The following is an 18,853-nucleotide window of genomic DNA, read 5'->3' on the forward strand; positions in this document are numbered from 1 at the left end:
ATTCTAGATTCTCCTGAGTTTTGTTTAGCATTATTTTTTATTGTTAATGATTAATAGTATAAAAATTATTACAAAAATAAAAATAAATCTACTGAAGTCTGAAAATAGTTGCTGTTTTTCCACTACATTGAATTTTTGAGAACTCATCTTCTTTATTTTTGCAGTATCTTCATACAGCGAATTAATAGCATATATTCCCTGGTGTCTAAAGGTTTCTCTTCACTTCCTAGGATAAATTTTAATGTTACACAAAAATTTGCTGAAAGTGTGGTTATGTATCTGTGGACTCTGAAAGACACTGGCAAGCTACCATTTCAACACACAGCAAACTTTCCTTAAAGTTATGTGATTACATTTTTGGTTTGCTCTTTACAGAGGGAAGTGCACTATTACAGATAAATTTTATTACAGAAAGCAAGAGTGTTCCAATATTTTACTAGTTTTACTTTAAGTCACCATAGCAGAGAAAGTCACAGTGCTTCAGAGGAAATTTCATCCTCAACTTGCCTTGTTATGCCCTACTGTATGCTAAGAATTGCTGAGGTTGCTCAGCACTGGCTGATAATGAATTCCATATAAGCTGTAATATTGGGGCACAGCTGGGTGGGTAAGAGTTGAATTTCAGTCTTTAACTCAGAATTTCCTCGTTTTACTAGTTTTATTTCAAAAGGTAATGCTGCTTTCAGGGTGTACATTTTCTGCCGCTTAGCCATACAATGTGATAGAAAAAAGTAGTTTTTACATGGAATCAGCATATGCATAGTAGGTAATGTCCATGTTAGGTATTTTAGCTATTAGTCATTTAAAATAGTTTGTCTGTTAATAAGAAAGGGCATGTGCATTAAGGTTTTCAAATGCAGAGTATTTAGCTGTACTTTTCAGTAGAGTAAGTCTGGTTGTATTCCTTCCAGGATTTTAAAAATCTCAGCCACAATATCTTAATTATACTGTTTCCCTTTTAAATATTTTCCAACACAAGCATAGGAGGTTGGGTGAACACTCAAAACTAACACTTCTTTCAGCAACTTGCAATTTGATTTTGGCTATTTTCCACTGAAAATGAATTTATATTTCTGTATTTGGCCATTTCTTTCCTTTGGGAGAAAAGATATTTTTGGTTATCTTTCCTACTTTGACCATAGGGAGCAAGTGTAATGTATATTTTGTTGTGGTTTGCAAATTTTTGGTGCTAAATCATTTTAATACTAAAAAAAAAAAATCAGAATACGCTAAGTTATGATGGGATTGATCTCGTCAAAGAACTTAAAATGCTAACGAATAGTGAAAAGTTTTTAACAACCCTCAAAAAAATCCTCTCTTAAAATCATCTTGCCAGAAAGCCGCAATTATTTTCCTGCTTTCTCAGAACGAAAAGTGCTGTGTGATCACCATAGGGGACACTGAAATCAAAGCTTTGTTGAGAAAACTATGTAGAAGTACTTGGCTCTTTCTATAGGAATTGTTGAAGAAAAAAGTTACTTTTTCCTGTGGGATATAGATCTTAATTTTCCCAAACTGGAAGAGTTTTAGAACAATGCTTACTGTATGTGTTTCAGGTATTGTTCAGTAATACCCAGTAGTAATTACTTCTTGGAAACCTTCCTGTTGGCTTATCAGATGCGTGGTTTTTTATTTTACAAAGCTGTGTTAAGATTTCTCTTTGTATCTTTCTGAGGTAAGAGAGAATTCCCTTACTTTTTAAGGGCAGCAAAATTATTCCTCTAATCTGGTATCATAATTACAAGCTTAACTGATAGATGAAATTTTCATACTTAGATTTCAATTTTTCAAAGGCTCTAATTTGTAGAGACTCAGTAATGGATTCATAGATCACAGTAATGTCACAGGACACAAGAATGGCTCTAGGGAGTTGGACTAAAGGTCCATCTAGTCCAGCAGAAAGGGGTCAAAAGAGGTTATACGTTTTAGTAATAGAAGTTAAACTGGGATAACAAACTGGACAGTTTTTAAGCCGGCACATGTTTCACACTGAAATCAGCCAAACCACATTCTCATTTTTCCCTGAATTGAGTCTGAATACTGGGGCCTTTGTGTAATATAATCTAATATCTGATTTCTTGTGAAGTCTCTTCTAGTCATTAGTTTATATTCCTCATCACTTTGTCTGTTGTTTCTCTATAAGCTGTTTTGAAGGAAAACATACAAGACTTTATACAAAACTAATGAAAAACCGATTTCTGTTGATTTATTAGGCCATGAGTGACTGACTACCTGTATTTAAAATCGTAAAAATAATTCCATCACCTCTGACAATACAAAATTATTCCTTATGGTGCCATTTTCACTGATTTAGATAAGGGGCAAAAAAAATCCATATATTTTTGGGGGTTATTTTTACTTAGGAAATAGAGGTTAGAGGAGGTTTCAGAAATAAACTATCACTGTAAAAAACAATATTCTGGTTTTGCCATTACCGGTTTCTGCAGATGCTTTCACCACTGTAACAAAGTGTTTTATGCTCAAGAACATGTAGGCAAAAAACACAAGCAGTGTTTAAATTTATTTATTATTTTTACAGTGGTCACTTCCTACCTGATCTTAAGAATGATAGTTAAGAACACACATATTGCATGATCTTTTACACAAAATACTGTGTGACCTTTCAAATATAGCTGTCCTTTTATGATCATCACAGTCATCGTAAGTTGTGCTCAGAAGTTGTATCCAGACAGCCAAAGGAAAGTTTCAAGAACAAAATTGTGCCTTCAAGGTATCCACGACACTGGCGGAGTGGGCAGAGGAGCTGTCTTGAAGATGGGCTTTTCAGATAGAAGAACATTGGAGCAATTTCTAAAGGAATAATAAATATGTGTGCTGTTTGCAGGTCCATAAGTGAGAGAAAAGGCTGGTACTTTGCAATGAGCTCGTAGAGGCCCATAACTGCCAGTTTTATCTGGAGCCCCAGAAGCACAAGGATGTTACAGGACTTGGAGGCTGGGAGTTGAAGACAGGAAATGCTTGCTGTGTGTGTGCTATCGGTGGGGAGAATGCCAGCTCGGAGCCTCAGTCCATGTTTCGCCTTGCTATGGATCATGGAAGTGTTCTCAGTATTTTAATCCTTGAAATAAAAGGGAAATTGCACAACATCATAGCTATGAGTATGTACAATGTTCCTCTGGCCAGTTTTTAGTGTGGAATGAAAAAATAGTAGTTTTCACTGAATTTGTTATTGTTGTTGTTGTTTTGAACTTCTCCTCCACACACACAGTCTTTGATGAAATTAGATTATTAAAAATATTTATGGTTTGAACTTAGTTACTGCTATATTTCTTTCTTTCTTTTCTTTCATTTTTCTTTCATTATTTGTATTAACTGCTAGGACTAGTTATTTTTGTTATTCATTAGCAAAATTGGCAGTGTAGAATTGCATGAAACAGTTACATGGGTTAATTTGAGCTGCTTCTGGTCAAGTTTATTTTTGCTAAATATTCTCTTCTAAAACTACATGTAAAGGAAAATTTATTTCTGACATTATAGCTACTGTATGTTTGTCCCATGCGCATTATGGGAAAATTACTGCAGGAGAAAAAAGTAAAATACTTCTTAATTAGTAGCTGACAAAACAGGGCTTTCATTTCTAAACCACTTTGTTACACCGTTGGTATATATAGTACTGCTTTCTTTTTCCCACTGATATTTTTGGTGGAATGATGTCCTACTTAGCTTTAATACAAAAGCAAGATATAGAGGAAAGTAATCTATAAAAGGAATAGGAAGTACAGGAAAGATGAATTTCTTTTGCTGATTAGTGTACTTTTGTGTGGTGTAAGAGTACGACTCACATTCAGAGACCTGACCGAGAGTACCAGTGAACAACCTAAGCTATTTATCATGTTCAGGACTTGGCCGTTCCTCTATTCAATGATGCAATTCATTTAGGGAATATGTTTTTAAAAAATTGTAAGCTCAGAGTAAGCCACTCACAGGAAGTTCTCATCATCGAGGCTGAAAGAATTTAGACCAATTATTTTATAAGGGTTTAGATTAATTGCTTTTAGCTAACCTAAAGGGAGGTGGCAGCTGATGATAATCTTATTGGATTCAAATTTGTATCAGAAGAGCCAATCTGTTACATCTAAATTCTGCTCTAAATTGCTAAATCTGTTGCTGATCTAGCTCTAACTTTTGCTGTGAATGTGCTCCTTATTCAGATGTAGGTAAGCGTTTGCTTCTTTCTCATCCACTGGTAATGTTTTCTCCTTTTGCCCCATTTCTATTTCATAGCAGTTTCTGAGGGTTTTTTTTGTCAGAGACAAAGTACGAATCGCTGGATAACAGGCAGAGGACAGAAGAACAGATCAGGATTTCAATAAGGCAGAGGTTAGATGTGGAATGGACAAATCTATGAGTTGCAGTGTTTGATAAATACTTTGGTAAATGTGAGAATTCATCCGTTTGTGTTTGGTAGTTTTTTATTTGACCATCACACCTGGTAGCTGATATTCTAACTTGCATAAAAGTCATCTCTGCAGATAATTTTGAGTTTTCAGGATATCTTTGCAATTATTTCAATTTTTACTATTCCTTTCTTTCTTCTTCAAAAAAAGTGTTCCACTAAAAGTCATAGAAGTAAATAAACTAAAAAGTATAATGAATTCCAACAAAGTGGAATTAATTTAGATGAATTTTGAAATATTTTTTGGTAATACTTCTCTACTCATGATTCTGGTTTATTACTTCTGAAGTAAATATTAACTATATGAAAAACTATGTGATTAGATGGAGGCAAATCTATTACTACTATAGAGAATGACTGGAATAAATTCTGTTCTTTGCCTGTCCTCTATGTTACTACTTCATTGTATTCTTATATAGTTTTTGCAGTTAAATAATCATCCAGCAACACTATAATACTCAAAATATTACTCCTGCACTAGCAGAATTTATATCTTTGGCTTAAAATAATTAGGTTTTTTGTTTTGAAATCTAATATTCAGTTCTTCAACAGCTCATATGATTTACTGTTAAAATAAGTGACAGAATTATACTCTCAATTTAGTTATTATCCTGTAAGTAACATAAGCGAGTCAAAGACCTTGAGCCAAAAAGTTAAATAAATTATATTATCAAGGTCCATTTTGCACTGCAAAGTTTTGCATGAAATCTAAGCACTAACTAGTAGTAACACCTGAATAAATGTTTAAGTTAGCAAATCAAAATCTATTTAAATTATAATGCAGTTATTTTTTATTATAAGCATGTGAACTGTTAAATAATGTATATTTATATAAAGCTTCAGACTATACATCTTTAATCAACTTACACTGGTAGGGGTAACTCAGCTAGGAGTGTCTGGAATCATGGGAATTACTGAAAGTGCAAAAAGGCTATAAATGTTGTTTTCAGTTTTCCAAAGGCTGTACATTTATTTAAAAGTTGTTTTAAATTTAACGTTAGACAGATAATTTAATTTGTATTGTTGTTATGCCACATAACTCTCTTGTTTTCTTCATAGCATCTAAACACCTCAGTACCTAAGATTATTTTCTTTTGTACTGCGTAAGTCCCAATCATGGTGGGAAATGTTAGGAGCTTTATTCAAAATAGAGTAGAACATATGATAAAATCCTAGTAAGACATGTGAAGAGAGGGAAAATACAGCTAAGACTGCCACTTGTTGGCAAGCACTGCAACATGGTATAAAGCCTGGTTCTCTGAGTCAGTGTTTTTCTTTCCTTCTGAACTTTGTGGTTGAGGAATAGTCAGCAGCACTGTATAAAAGCAGCAAGAAATTCTGGAATTCACGCATGAGGGTATAGTCTTTGCAAACCCAGTGGCAAGAATTTGGTCAGTCTAGTCTGTTCCACATCACATTGTGGTTGCCCTACATAGCTGGGATTTAACTGCTCACTATCTACTTGAATCTAGATATGAAAATACTGATTTCTTCCTTTTAGATTTTAAGATGACTAAAACAATTTCAGCATGAATTGGAAATCTTTCTTCAGCCAAGATCAGTAAATAAAAGAGGGAGGATTGTGAGATAACATTGTGGTGAACAGACTTAAACACTAAGTAGCTGGATACTGTAGTGGCAGACATCCACAAGACAACTTTGATGAGAAGTTCAGCAAACATGAACAAAAAAAAATTAGCAACTGATAGAGAGAGAGAAAAAAAATTTTTTTTTTTTTTTTTCAGAAAGCACACACATATGCTTGTTCTCCTGTAGATACTGACTGTGTTAGGAAAGACCACTTAGAGGACTTTTGCAATAGGAAGTGGGGCAGGAAAGCATCCTGTGGACTGAGGATTTTATAAAATTCTGAATAAAATACTAGCTGTTATAAAACCAACAAGAACTGTAAGTTAGGCATTGGAAACAGATATGTTTGTCTATGTAGAGTCATTGCTCCGCAATATGTTGTATCACTTGTTAACTGGTAAGTGATTCAGAGGACTGATGAAAGGACTCAGGCATCTTCCAAAGGCTTCATGGGATTTCAGGCTGAGCCTGTTGAGAGTTATTGATCAAGAACTGTTATAACCATAAAAATTGCTCTCTCATGTTATCAAAATAACAATAATAGAATAATTTAGGTTTATTCTTTTCCCAAGTAGTAGTTGTAGTGCTGATTAGTATGAATAAGTTAAAATATTTGCATGGTTTTAGATCTGCAGAGTTTTCAATGAAAATACTGCCATTTGAACAGACCCCAAAACCTCAAATGGTTTTACATTATTTATGCTTTTTGAGAACCCAACCATGTGTCTTCTGGAGTGAGTAGAGAAGGACACCGATGTTCTCTTCTTAAACAATATCAGGACACTTTTGTATCAAATAAAGTTACTACAAAGGTACCAGTCAGTCAAAGGGGACATAAAGACAAAGCCCTGTGGGCTGCTGCTACCAGCCAAAAAGGGAGATTGTGAGGTCCCCCATGGCATGGAAGATGGAGATGGGAATGTGAGGAGGAGCCAAGAGGGCAGGCAGTAGGTGCCGGAGGCAATCCTGGGTGGGAAGAGGAAACCTGGGGGCCAAAGTGCCTCCCACACCTCTGTGACCATTCCCAGGGTGGGAGTACTCAGTACCACAGCATTTTGGCCGAAAAGGCAAAAAGCAGAAAAATGAGAGGGGAAGAAACTTAGCCTGATGATCATTTTTAGAGTGATAAAGCTCTCGGTAAACACATAACATGCTGGAGTGTCCAGTGACTTCTGATGCTTGTCGTATACTTCATCCCAGTCCTGGAAAAGCCTCTCTGCTGTTCAGTGTTTCTCTGAACGCTGCCTGCACATTCTTATTTTCAGACTTCAAAATAATAAATTATATCAGAAATTAATGCTCTGATTATATTTATGGGAGAATTTATCTTTTTTGTTCTAGCAAACCTCATAACATACAAGGCAGGCATCCAGCTTTCAAAAATGCATGAAATTCAGTGGTTTTATAATCTTTTAGAAAGGAATGGATTTGAAGCAGAGAAAGCCATTATGTATCCCCAGTTGTGTTCATTCCTCTAAACAATCATTAAAAACAGGCCAGGTTATTTTTTGAAGTGAATGCTTTCACTCTTCTGTATTACTAAGATTACTAATACAGGCTGCTGCTGCCTCCAGAAAAACAAACAAACATTTTTTTAAGCTCTTCCCTGAGCTTCTTTTAACAAGTGCTGGTGATCAATTAGCTAGTTCATTAAAAAGTTACACATTATTTTATTGAGGCAAGCAATTCTGAATCAAAGAACCCAATTTGCAGATCTAGGTCGAAGCACATAGTTGGCATGTATTTTAGGATCGCTGTTAAAGCTATAAAAAATATTTACTAGGGAAGGAATGGATCCAAAAACCCTAAAGGAAGGAATATGTTATTTGTGTGACTCAGTGTTACAAACGGACTCATTTAATACTAAGGTCCTATCTGCATTGAAACAAAAAACTGAAATAAATGTAAACCTCCTTTGATTTAACTTCTTTAGCAAGAAGTTATCCTTCATCTGATACACTTAAATTACATATGGTATTATTGCTTTTCTTATGGTATGATTTTCATTATTGCTACCAAAGATGCATTTTTATTAAATCATTTAAATTTAGTTGACAAGTGGACACTGTGTTAACTGCAAAACAAAATTATCTAAGTATGTTTACCATGTTGTTGAGATCCACAGTGAGCCTGGGACCAAAGCCCCAGTTCTACAAACAGTTCTGCATGCACGACTTAGTGGGGAATCTTACACACATGCTAGTCAGACGTGCTTGAGCATGTGCAGGGTGAAAGAGAGGGAAGGTGCATTATTCAAAGGATGTTTTAGAAACAGCGATGTTTTGTTAGGAGTTTACAAGCAGGCCAAATCTTGAAACTTGAGGAAAAGAGTTTGGGTTAAGAAAGCTTTATTTTTTAAATACTTGTAAAAAGTTATTTATTGGTGAGTTTTTGCAAGGTTTCTTTAAGCAAAAGAAAGCCGGTTTTGTTTTTAAACTGAGAGATGTAAATAATCAAGTCTTAAATATATTAAAATGTATATAGAATCTACTTTCTGTTATAATTTTGATGGCTTGATTGCCACAATGTAAAAGCTTCTGTAGCTGATATTACTGTTGGACTTTGTGTGATGGCATTGAGGCATTTTCAACTATTAGCCTTCCCAAGGGTTCTTTTCAGACAAAATGTTATGCATCAGCTCTTATTTGAGTGTAAGCCTATTGAATAGCATTCTCCTCTCTGCCAACTTGGCAGCAAGTTCTTGTGCTAATAAAAGAGGTTACCCCAGATAGAGATCCCAGATGTGCCTGAACTACTTTTATTAGGACTATGGAGGGGCTCAGTGTTTCCTTCTAACTGTTTTAAAAAAGGTGTGGGCTTGCCTTCATAATTGCCCAAAGAATTGTATTACATCACTGGAAATTTTTTCCTCAAAGTGAATAAAATGTTAGATGTGTTAGCACAGAACACAGCTTAGGAAATACTGATGTTCAAAACAATGAATGTCTTTTGACACAATACAAAGCTTCATCTGACCATGCTGAATTCTGTTGAGAGAGAGGAAAACATTGCTGTTCAACACTGAGTTAAAAATACCATCGTTTGTTACATATTAATGAATTCAGTATCATGATCAGAATAAGTAAAAATAGATTTTTCTCAGAGCAGCAACATACCTGTGACATATGACATACTTGACTATACTGTCAGTTATTCCTTGAAACTGTTGAACGCCATTTGTTGTGTAGAATTATTATTATTAATTTAAATTATTATTTTTTTTTGAGTGCTGTATAGTAATTAGCAGTTTAAAAATAAGTTTTATTGCTAAAAATGTCTTCAAAGTTTCTCCATACTATTTAATTGAATGTGCTGGCTGCAGTTTTAAAACTGCAAGAAATAGGGTAATCTAACTGAGATGCTTAGCAAGACAATATAGTTTGTTAAACTCACTGTTACTATCAGTAACTTAATCATAAATAATCATAAATAATAAGATGTTTACAATCTTAAATCATAATCTTTATTTTCCTTTTAAGGCCACAAGCTTCCTGTTGAAATCTTTATTTTTGTCAAAATGTGAATAGAGAAAACAAGGTTTTAATTAAAATAATTCATTGCTTGCTTTTACTGTTCATCTTATTATTAAATTATGAAAAATGAATGGTGCTCATTTCTGGTCATGTCTCTGCTTGATTTTTGTCCACTATACAGTGGGTTCATTTCACAGTGAAACACATGATAGTATTCCATTTCAGGTTTTCAAAACCAGGATTTGACTCAAAGACTCCTATTAGTTTCAGTGGGCTTTGGATCAGGCATGGGGTTAACAGCTTATTTATCAAACAACTAAAAAGAGGTGTAAATGTCAAAGGTGATAGCTATACCGTGAGTTCCATAAACTACAAAAACGTTACTACTAAAGCTCTATTTTACCTTAGTTTAAAGCTTCTATGAAAACAGTGTTAATAAGTATATCAGGAACAGTATATAATAATGAATCAGATACGTTAAAAACTTTTTTAAATCCTTTTATATAATAATTGGAAGTTAAAAGTGACTTAAAATCCCTGACTTCTCATGCTGTGATGTAAATTGTATTTTTTTTAGGTTCCAAATTCAAAGAGGGAAAACTGATCCGACTGGTTACAAGAGCCTGGGGGACTGTTTTAGGACTATTTTCCAACGAGAAGGGTAAGAGTATATGTTTTTAAAATTGTCAATTTTATGTGACCTTTTTTAATCACCCATTTTCCAGACATTAGATCCTCTTTATATTCCACTCTTTTTTGCAGTTGCCAGAGTTTGGCAAACATGTAGTGTTACATAACGAGCACAATTTGGAAAGTCTTAGCGTTACTTACACTCACGGTACCAAATTATGCTATTAGGGTATGTTTAAAGACCAGAATGCACAGCCGTGTAGAGACACCGGAGCAAGCATTGCTTCAGTACTGGGAGCAGGATGGCCACATCGGCGTAGCACAGTATCTAGACTCTTATCTTCTTGTCCTGGTTTTCTGAACTAGCCCAGCCTGAGCCATTACCACTTCAGTGAAGTACTTGTTTCCAAGCTCTGATGAACTGGCATTCCCAGTTAGCTGTGGCAGACGTTTCCAGGACCTGTGTGAGCAAAATTCCACAGTTTTTCAGTTTGACAGAATACGGAACACAATTTATGGTCCTTAGTCACCTGAATCATAGCGGCTTCAGAATGTACCACTGCCCCGAGCCTGAGCTCCTCTGCGGGGCTTGGGCTCTGATCCAGAAAGACAACTAAATAGATGCTTAATTTTATGAGCCGTCCAGTTAAAGCCAGTGAGTGTAATGGGACTGATCATGTGCTTAAAGTTAAGCCTGTTATCCACAGGAGCTCTTTGGGAGCTAGCCTTTAATCAAGGTAACTCTAATTAGTAAATCTCAGTTTTAAGGAGCTCGCAGACTTTCTGTAAGAACTTTGTAAATAAAATAGCAACCTATTTTCTATCCATATGTTCATCAAAATGGAATGGTTCTTATATATAGCAGCTTAGATACCACATATGGAGGCAGCATAGGTGCAGTGAGGCACAGACTTCTCCTGTCCACAAGCTGTACTGGAAAAACAGAGATGAGATGAGCAGTGAAAATTAAGAACGAGACCAGCTTTCTTTCTTCCAGTCAGGTTTACTAAGCTACACTACATAAGTACTCAGATATAGAACTAGATAGTTTGAACTGCTAAATTAGGGACATGTAGAGATGTTTCATTAAAGTGTTGGGAGAGGAAGTTGTCACACTCACCCTTATCAGTGGTAAATTCATTTTTTATGAAAGACTAATGTTATGTATTATCACTACAAGGCATTAAAAAGCTAAAAAGATTTCACAAAGATTATAATTGGGGGGTTCTGGGATTTTCTAAGCTGAGTATACATTCATTTTTGTTGTTTCTCAGAAGAAAACTGCTTTCACAATAGGAAAGTATTAATATTTACAATCATGTCAATCTGTTTTAAAATACAGAACTAGTTTCAATATTTAAGTGAGCATGTGCACTCTATTTATCTCATCCAAACTCACTGGTATTCTTGTTTAGTTGAACTAGTCTCAAAATGTGAAACTAAAAATGGGTAGGCATATCTGGAGAATGAGTCTAAATCAAGAGACAGCTTCCAAGTTAATTGATTTTAGGGTCTTATTTTATTAGCTATATGATTATAGTGTGTAACTGGATATTTGTACAACCGACATGTTTAAAATAGTAGCAGGACATGGCAAACTTCAATGTACCATACAAAATACAGTTGCGCTACTATTTGCGGGAGGGGGACAAGGAAACAGATATCTGTGTTTCAATTGGTTTACATGTTGTGCTTTTCAAATGCTTCTCAGAGACGTAGCTATCTCTTATTCTACAGATTTGACTCCATTATTATTTTCCCGGTATTCAGACAGTGTGCTGCCTAACACGCATAAACTGTTTGACTGTGGAGAAACAAATGACAGGTCTGAGCACAGTAGTCATCTTCTGTCAGCTTCAGAAAGGAGAGATGGAGATTGTTGGGATTGTTTTTTTTCTGTAGAATGCTTGTGCCCTAAAACTGGAACCAAAGCAGAATAATTTTAAACATTAAATTTTAATGTTTAAAGTCAAGTCATACAAGACATGACTCTGTAAGCAGGAAAAGAAGATAATTACAGGAAATTATTATAGATTTAAATAACAATTTAGCAGTGGACTGCACTAAATGTAGGCTAGAGCTAATACAGGGTTTTACTTGGCTATTGCACACTAAGTCAATACTGATGTAAACAAAGAGCAAATTCTATTAATATCTGGGTTTTTTTCCAGAAATTTAGACAGGCAGAAGGTCACATTTAAACAGTCATCAGTAGTAAGCACTAGGAAAAAAAGGAGGCAAAGAATCTCAGATAGTATATAATTTAAATTTTGGCTAAAAATAATTTTAAAAAAAAGTAATCAGCTAATCCAAAAGACCCTTTTGAGGTCTTGCATTCCATATGCACAAGTTGTCCAGTTTCTGCAGCATAGTGATTATAACACTTGTGAGGGAAGTGAAAGAGGTGACTGTGAAATATTTTAGTTAGTGGAAACCTTGAATCCTGATACCCACCTCCTTGGGTGACCACAAAAATATGCAGAAGAGAGCACCAAGAAAGGGCTTCACATTTAGATACCAAACAGACAAAAACAATTTATGAGGTGTTCAGGTTCAGGTGTGTAAATCTGGGACAAGGGAATAAGAAATTCATTTATGTCCCGTGTTTATTTCATATTGGCAATATGCAAAACCTCTGTCAGTGTGTGGCATTTTCAGACTAATTTTGTGAAATATCTAATTCAGTGTAAACTGACTATAAAGAGTCTAGACTTCTCTCTCCAGCACTCAGAATTCCCTACTGGCATATGTGATTTTATCTTAAGCTGACTGCAAAACAAATTAATTAAATAAAGGAACATAGTGGTAAAAGAAATGTTACTAATGGCCTGCTCCTGAAAATGTTTCCATTTGGGAATAGTGCTTATGCTCGTTTGTACTTATATTTCCAACAGGAGCAACTGTGGTGAGCGAGAATGTCAGAGCTCAGTTCAGACAAGACTCTTCCTAACGCCTTAATTTTTTGACCTTGTTGTGCTGAGGTTAAGTATGCAGAATCAGCCTAGGAAGTACTTATCATTTTTATGAATACATGTGCAAATATTTCATTTGCTGCAATGACTCTTAAAGAAAATTAACCAGTATTATGCTACTACAGTATCACAGTAGCACTCTGATGATTATTTCATGGAAAGCTTCCTCATCACATAGAATGGCCAGGATTTCTTTAACCATCTCTTTGATTTTCTCCTCATTGTAATGAAAAGGACAGAGGAAATCTTTCCAGTCTAACCACTAATAGAACACTGTCCTGTTCAAAGAATCTGAAGCTCCTTCATCTTCACAAAATACTAGAAATTTCTTAACCAAAAATCCCACAGAAAAAAAAAAAAAAAAAGACTTACAAAAGCTCCCTTCCCCCAAACTTTGAGTGACTCTTTCAATGGAAATAAATTTTCTCCAGAGGGAATTAAATTCTTCAAAGAAGGATCCATCCCTTGAACTCTTTTCTTGTCTTACAACAAAATGGGAGCCACAAAACATAAAACTTAATTGAGACTCACCAAAGGAAGGTTCAGTCTAGCAGAGCATTAAAGGTCACATAGCTTTCTATTAAAGGGAGGCAGGAGTATTAACTTCAGGGCTTCTGCGAACTTGTGTTGAGAGCATCCAGGCGCTGCCAATTGCATGGGGGCTGCAGCGGCGCGAATCCTCTCAGGTGGTGAGCAATCTCTGTTCTGCTGGATTCACTGGGAGCCGTGCATCTGAGCTCCTCTGGTTTTGCTTATGAGATGATGCATGAATTGACTGGTCTTCGACAGCAGAGGTAAACCCACCAGGAGCATATCTGTTTATTGAGGAGTGACAGCTTTATAGCCAACATAAAAATAATCTGATGTTTATTGGGGAAAATGTTTGGATACAGGATTAACTGAAACCATTAATAAAGAAAACTTTTCATTCTTTTCAGATCCTATAAATAAGAGGTTAGATTATGTTATGATTTTTGTATCGTTGTCATCTTTACTGCATTTGTATTCACTCACTTTGATAATGATTTAGGTTTGAATATGAAATGTAAGAATAAACCAATGATCTAGCTGAATGTATGTATATGTTGCATTTATATTAAAGACACATGGTGTTGTGTCTCATATTAAGAATGGAAAATTATGCCCATCTGCACTGTCTTAATTTGGAGTTACAGCATTAAAATGATGGATGCTGTTATTTCAAGTCTGTAAACAACTTTGTTCTTATAAACTTGGATTTTCATGGGCTCATAATTTTAACAGTAAATGTTCTGGATTACAGTCGGCTTTTTTTGGTAGGCACTCAGTCAAGAAACCTGTTACTTTCTCATTCATTCGTTAACTTGCCTGAAATAGAAGAGGTAGTAGTGTCCTGGTTTCCAGTTTTATAATACTTGAATAAGTTACAGTTTAAAGTGCCGTTAGCCTTTCTTACAACTAGATGGTCCTGGGAAAGTGCAAAACACAATCGTCATTGATCATTTGAGACTTCATTACTTCTACTGAGGTATTTGATTATTTAAGTTGAATTTGGTTTGGACAGGAGAAATCATCTCCATGTTTACACAGCCCAATAACTTTATAACTATTCTTGTCTTGTTCTCAGCACCACTTTACCACTGTTTTGTATCTATAATTGTCTGTAGGACCACACACTTTTTCTTAAGAAGCAACACCCTGACTCACACATTAGTGGGATTAGGTTATAAAGCTGCACAAAACATTCATCAGCTATGGGCGGAGTAGGTAGGAGAACAGCCAAGACCAAGCAGGAGCTGGATGAGCACAGAGTTGTCAGTGCACATGCAGAAGCTCTAGGGTTACATGATATCAGCGATCATTCATCAGTTAGGAATTTGCTAGCACTCTCCTTTGTCATTCCTCTGTCCACCGGCTGTCTGTCGTGGTAACAAGTGCTTGAGAGACTACAGCAGTGCTCTTGGGGCCTGGCTCTCCCAGCTGGCGGCAGATGACATTCTGCTGCTTCTAATTGCCAACAGGTCAGGGAAGGGGACTCGCGGGATTGCCAGCCCTACAGGCCAGCACTGGCCTCTGGCACTCACCAGCAATCATCGCTGCCTGTTCCTGGGGCCCAGCTGGATGTGTGCTCTTCCAGCTGGGCCGAGGAGACGGATCAAAAGGCTGCCAAATAAGTGTTATACAAAATACAAATACTTGGCTACCCTGCGTATGAATCCTTCAATGAAATTGCCGACCAGGGAAGTGTGGCATGGTCAGTCATGCCAAAAATCCCTTTTCCCAGCGAGCAGCTATGATGTGGAGGTTCATTTCCACTTACTGGAGGCATAAATTCCTGTGGTATCAAAAGACCAGACTTTAGGCTCTGCTTTAAGTGCTCAGAAGTGAGCTGAAGTGGTAGATTAAGATGTTATTTCCCTCCACAGCTATCTGTCCCACTTTTTGGTTTCTAGTTAGCACTTCATACCAGGAGGAGCAGAATTGAACTTGGACCCATGCTTGCTTGCTACCTTCAAGAAACTTGGTTCTTACTAGAGACCCACTAGCACTGCCAGTTTCAGAGACTGTGGTCTTGCAAACTGAAGTACAGGCACCTTTTCTCTTCTGCCCTCAGTATAGGAACAGTGACTTCCACCTGAACACCAAGGAAGGTCTGCTAGCACTTGGACTTCAGAAATATCTGTACGTGGATCCATCCTTTTTCTCATTCTAGTGGCCTGCCTCACACTTACGAACTTATAGTACTTGTACAAGCCTTGCTAAAATGAGATTGAAAATGCAAAAATGTACATGAATGTCTACCTGGATCTATCCTGATGGATCCCCATAGTCTATAGTATACTGCTAATTTTTCTTCTCTTTATCCCACACATTGTAGAATTATTCTGTGGGTCACATTATGCTGCATTGGCATCTTCCTGCCATACTATTGTGTCTGTTGCAGACTTCACTAAAAACCTGTGATTTAGAGTATCAGAAATACTTATCACATTCCTGTGTGAAATAATATAATCTGAAACATAAATTGTCAATTAAGCTTTATAACACCTTGCTGAACTGAGAACTGTAACTGAAATTGTGAAGGACAGTTTATTGGTTTAAACTGTGAACCTGTGTGAAAGCTCTTGGCTTTCTTGGATCAAAATTAAAGTCTTAGAGCTAAATTTTTGAACCCTTGTACTTGTCTGAACCCTTGTACTTGCATATCTTTAAAGACATGCTCAGTGTTAGAAAAGCTGTTATTTGCATATTTTCAGGGAGCATGAGCTTGAAAAATATAGGTAGGGATGTGGCAAGTTCTTTTAGTATATAAAATTACCAACTGTTTAATCTGTACATTTACTTTTGGAAGGGAACAATTCATTTTTACTTTGCCATTTTTTCTGTTGACTGAGACTTGGCTTTTACAGGCCCTCAGCAGGGAAACCGCAACACTGCTCACGGTGTGAGCAACCACTCTCACACCTGTGCAGTTCGGAAGACAGGATTCACATGGCCCTGTGGGGAATGGGGCCACAGATCTGCAGTGAAAGGAAAACAAAAAGCTTTAGCATAGACTTGAGCCTCTAAATGCCTCATGATAAAAGAATTTCAGAATTTCTTCTGGGTAATTAGCAAGAGTTCCTTCTTCATAATCCGTGACATATATATGCAGAGTAATAGATCTGCTTTCAATCTAACTGTTCTTGGTGCCACTTACTTTCACTTTACCTCATATCTTACTCTACGCACACCTACATGCAATATCTGGTCTTACTGTTTTCAGCTTCATTTGGTTGTCTATACTTTGTTTGGACATGTTTCTTAAAATAATCATTTGTGTTTTTAGTTTGAATGGGTGTTGCAGCATAAAATTTAAATGATGGTACAGCCGTGAGTAAAATTATCGTTAAGACTGCTTTCAGGATTAGAGAAGATGAAGGCAGAAAATGTAATGGACAGAATTTTCCCAGTAATTTACTTTAAGATTGTAATTTATATTATGCTCACAAAGTTTTAGATCAAATATGGCCACAAAGGAGACATCTTTTGTGTCTCTGCATGAAGGTGATGTGCATTCTACTTTCTTTTGTAAATTAACGTTCACATTTGATAATTCAATTTTGTCTCATTTCCCAATAAAGATGGCAAAAATCTCAGGGAATTCTGATGCCTCATTATGTTTTAAAATCTGTGTAGATATGTGTATGAATACCTATTTATAAAATATTCATGCATTTTCAGTTTGTAAGTAGATAAAAATTAACCAATTCATAATCCAGTGAAGTTTGGCCAACAGTCCCAAGACTGGATGCTTTTGCAACACTACTCAGTCATGAAACAAAGATGATACTTGTTCTTTTAACCTATATGTCTCAAAACACTTCACAGAAGAAGGAAGTATGAACATCTCAACTGTACTCAGAGGTACTGAGGTGTAAAGTGGCAGGGTGTAGATCTGGAATTGGAGCTTGTACAGAGGTGGTTCTCATGGAGCAGCTGGATACCATGTCATTTGTTTGCTCCATGGTAGCATTTTAACACCAGAGCGCTGAGGAACATGTGTGTTGGACATAAAATTGCATTCTTTAATACAGACTCCTAATTCAAAAGGGATCTGAAGACTTACTTGGCAAGCCCTTTTGTGAAGTAGTTTGTTTGCAGACATATGTGGAGATAGTGGCAGTTTTAAGCCTGAAGCTGGGTACCCTGAGTGCAAGGCTAGTGCCCCGTTCTGTGGACTACACTGTCTCCATGTAGGCAGCAGTATTTGCAGTGATGTTACTGTCATGAGGTTTTCATCATCCCCTTCAGGCAGGAATTCTCTGTTTCTGACTGGAGGTTCCCTACCCCCATCTTCATATGTTAACACTTGAAAACATAAGAAATGGCTCTGGAATGTGAAAAACTTCTATTCCCAGTTTTATGTGTGTAGCTCTCTGAAATACAATGAGGTTGCACTGGTGTAACCAAGGGCAGCATTTCGCTAACCATGTTTTTATTACTGACGGACAGACATTTTACCTGCAAAATTTGATCTGGTGTATATGGCAAAACAGTAAACAAGGACACTCTTCTAGAGAATCTCTTCTGAGAATCATATACTTTCAAGATGAAACACATGCTCATTTATTCCCCATAGGAACAGAACATGATACAATAATGTATATTTTATAAGTACCTTAGAAGTAAACCAGGCAGACCTTAGCTGACATTGGTCATTATCATTTGCTAAGGCCACTGGAGATACACCCATTTACGTTGGGTGTCTATTCTGTATTTTTTAAAGGTCAAAGTTGTATTTTTTTCAAGTTTTAAATATTTTTCAGAATCAGATTGTTCTAATTTTAAAATTATGATTTCTTGAGTGTCTCTGTTTTCTACTAATATAATGTAAATAGAATTCATTATTGTATTAGTATTTATAGCAATAGCTCCTACAGGCCTCCGTTTGGAGTCAGATAACGGCATTTGTTGTAGTTCAGCCCCAATGGGCACCAGACTACGCAGTCTCTCTCTCACTCCCCCCACTCTCCGAGAGAATAGGATGACACTTGGTAAACAAAAGAAAACCAGAAGAAAAAAAAAAAACAAACACGTGGGTTGAGATTGAACAAAAAGTAAATTTTACAGCAATGATAGAAGAAAACAAAACAGTGATGGAATACAAATACAGTATAATAGCTTACAACAGATCTCCACACCTAGTTTCTTCCAAGTAGCAGAGAGACTCCCTTCACCCCCCTCCTCACTTATATACTGAGCATGATGTCAGATGGGATGGAATAGCCCTTTGGCTAATTTGGGTAAAT

At 36.2% G+C, this 18,853-nt stretch overlaps 1 protein-coding gene across 4 annotated transcripts in view; it reads left to right on the forward strand.

The window, feature by feature from the left end:
* The window catches only part of SLC25A21 (solute carrier family 25 member 21), a 265,783-nt gene that overhangs the window by 183,761 nt on the left and 63,169 nt on the right, over nucleotides 1-18,853 (forward strand). For all 4 annotated transcript variants that reach the window (XM_086748890.1, XM_086748889.1, XM_086748892.1 and 1 more), the window contains one exon: nucleotides 10,058-10,141. In XM_086748890.1, coding sequence (XP_086605016.1) covers nucleotides 10,058-10,141 — 84 coding nt within the window. The remainder of the gene's footprint in view (nucleotides 1-10,057; nucleotides 10,142-18,853) is intronic.

This window comes from Chlamydotis macqueenii, chromosome 5, assembly GCF_036417535.1.
Source record: "Chlamydotis macqueenii isolate bChlMac1 chromosome 5, bChlMac1.mat, whole genome shotgun sequence".
NCBI classification, from domain to species: domain Eukaryota; kingdom Metazoa; phylum Chordata; class Aves; order Otidiformes; family Otididae; genus Chlamydotis; species Chlamydotis macqueenii.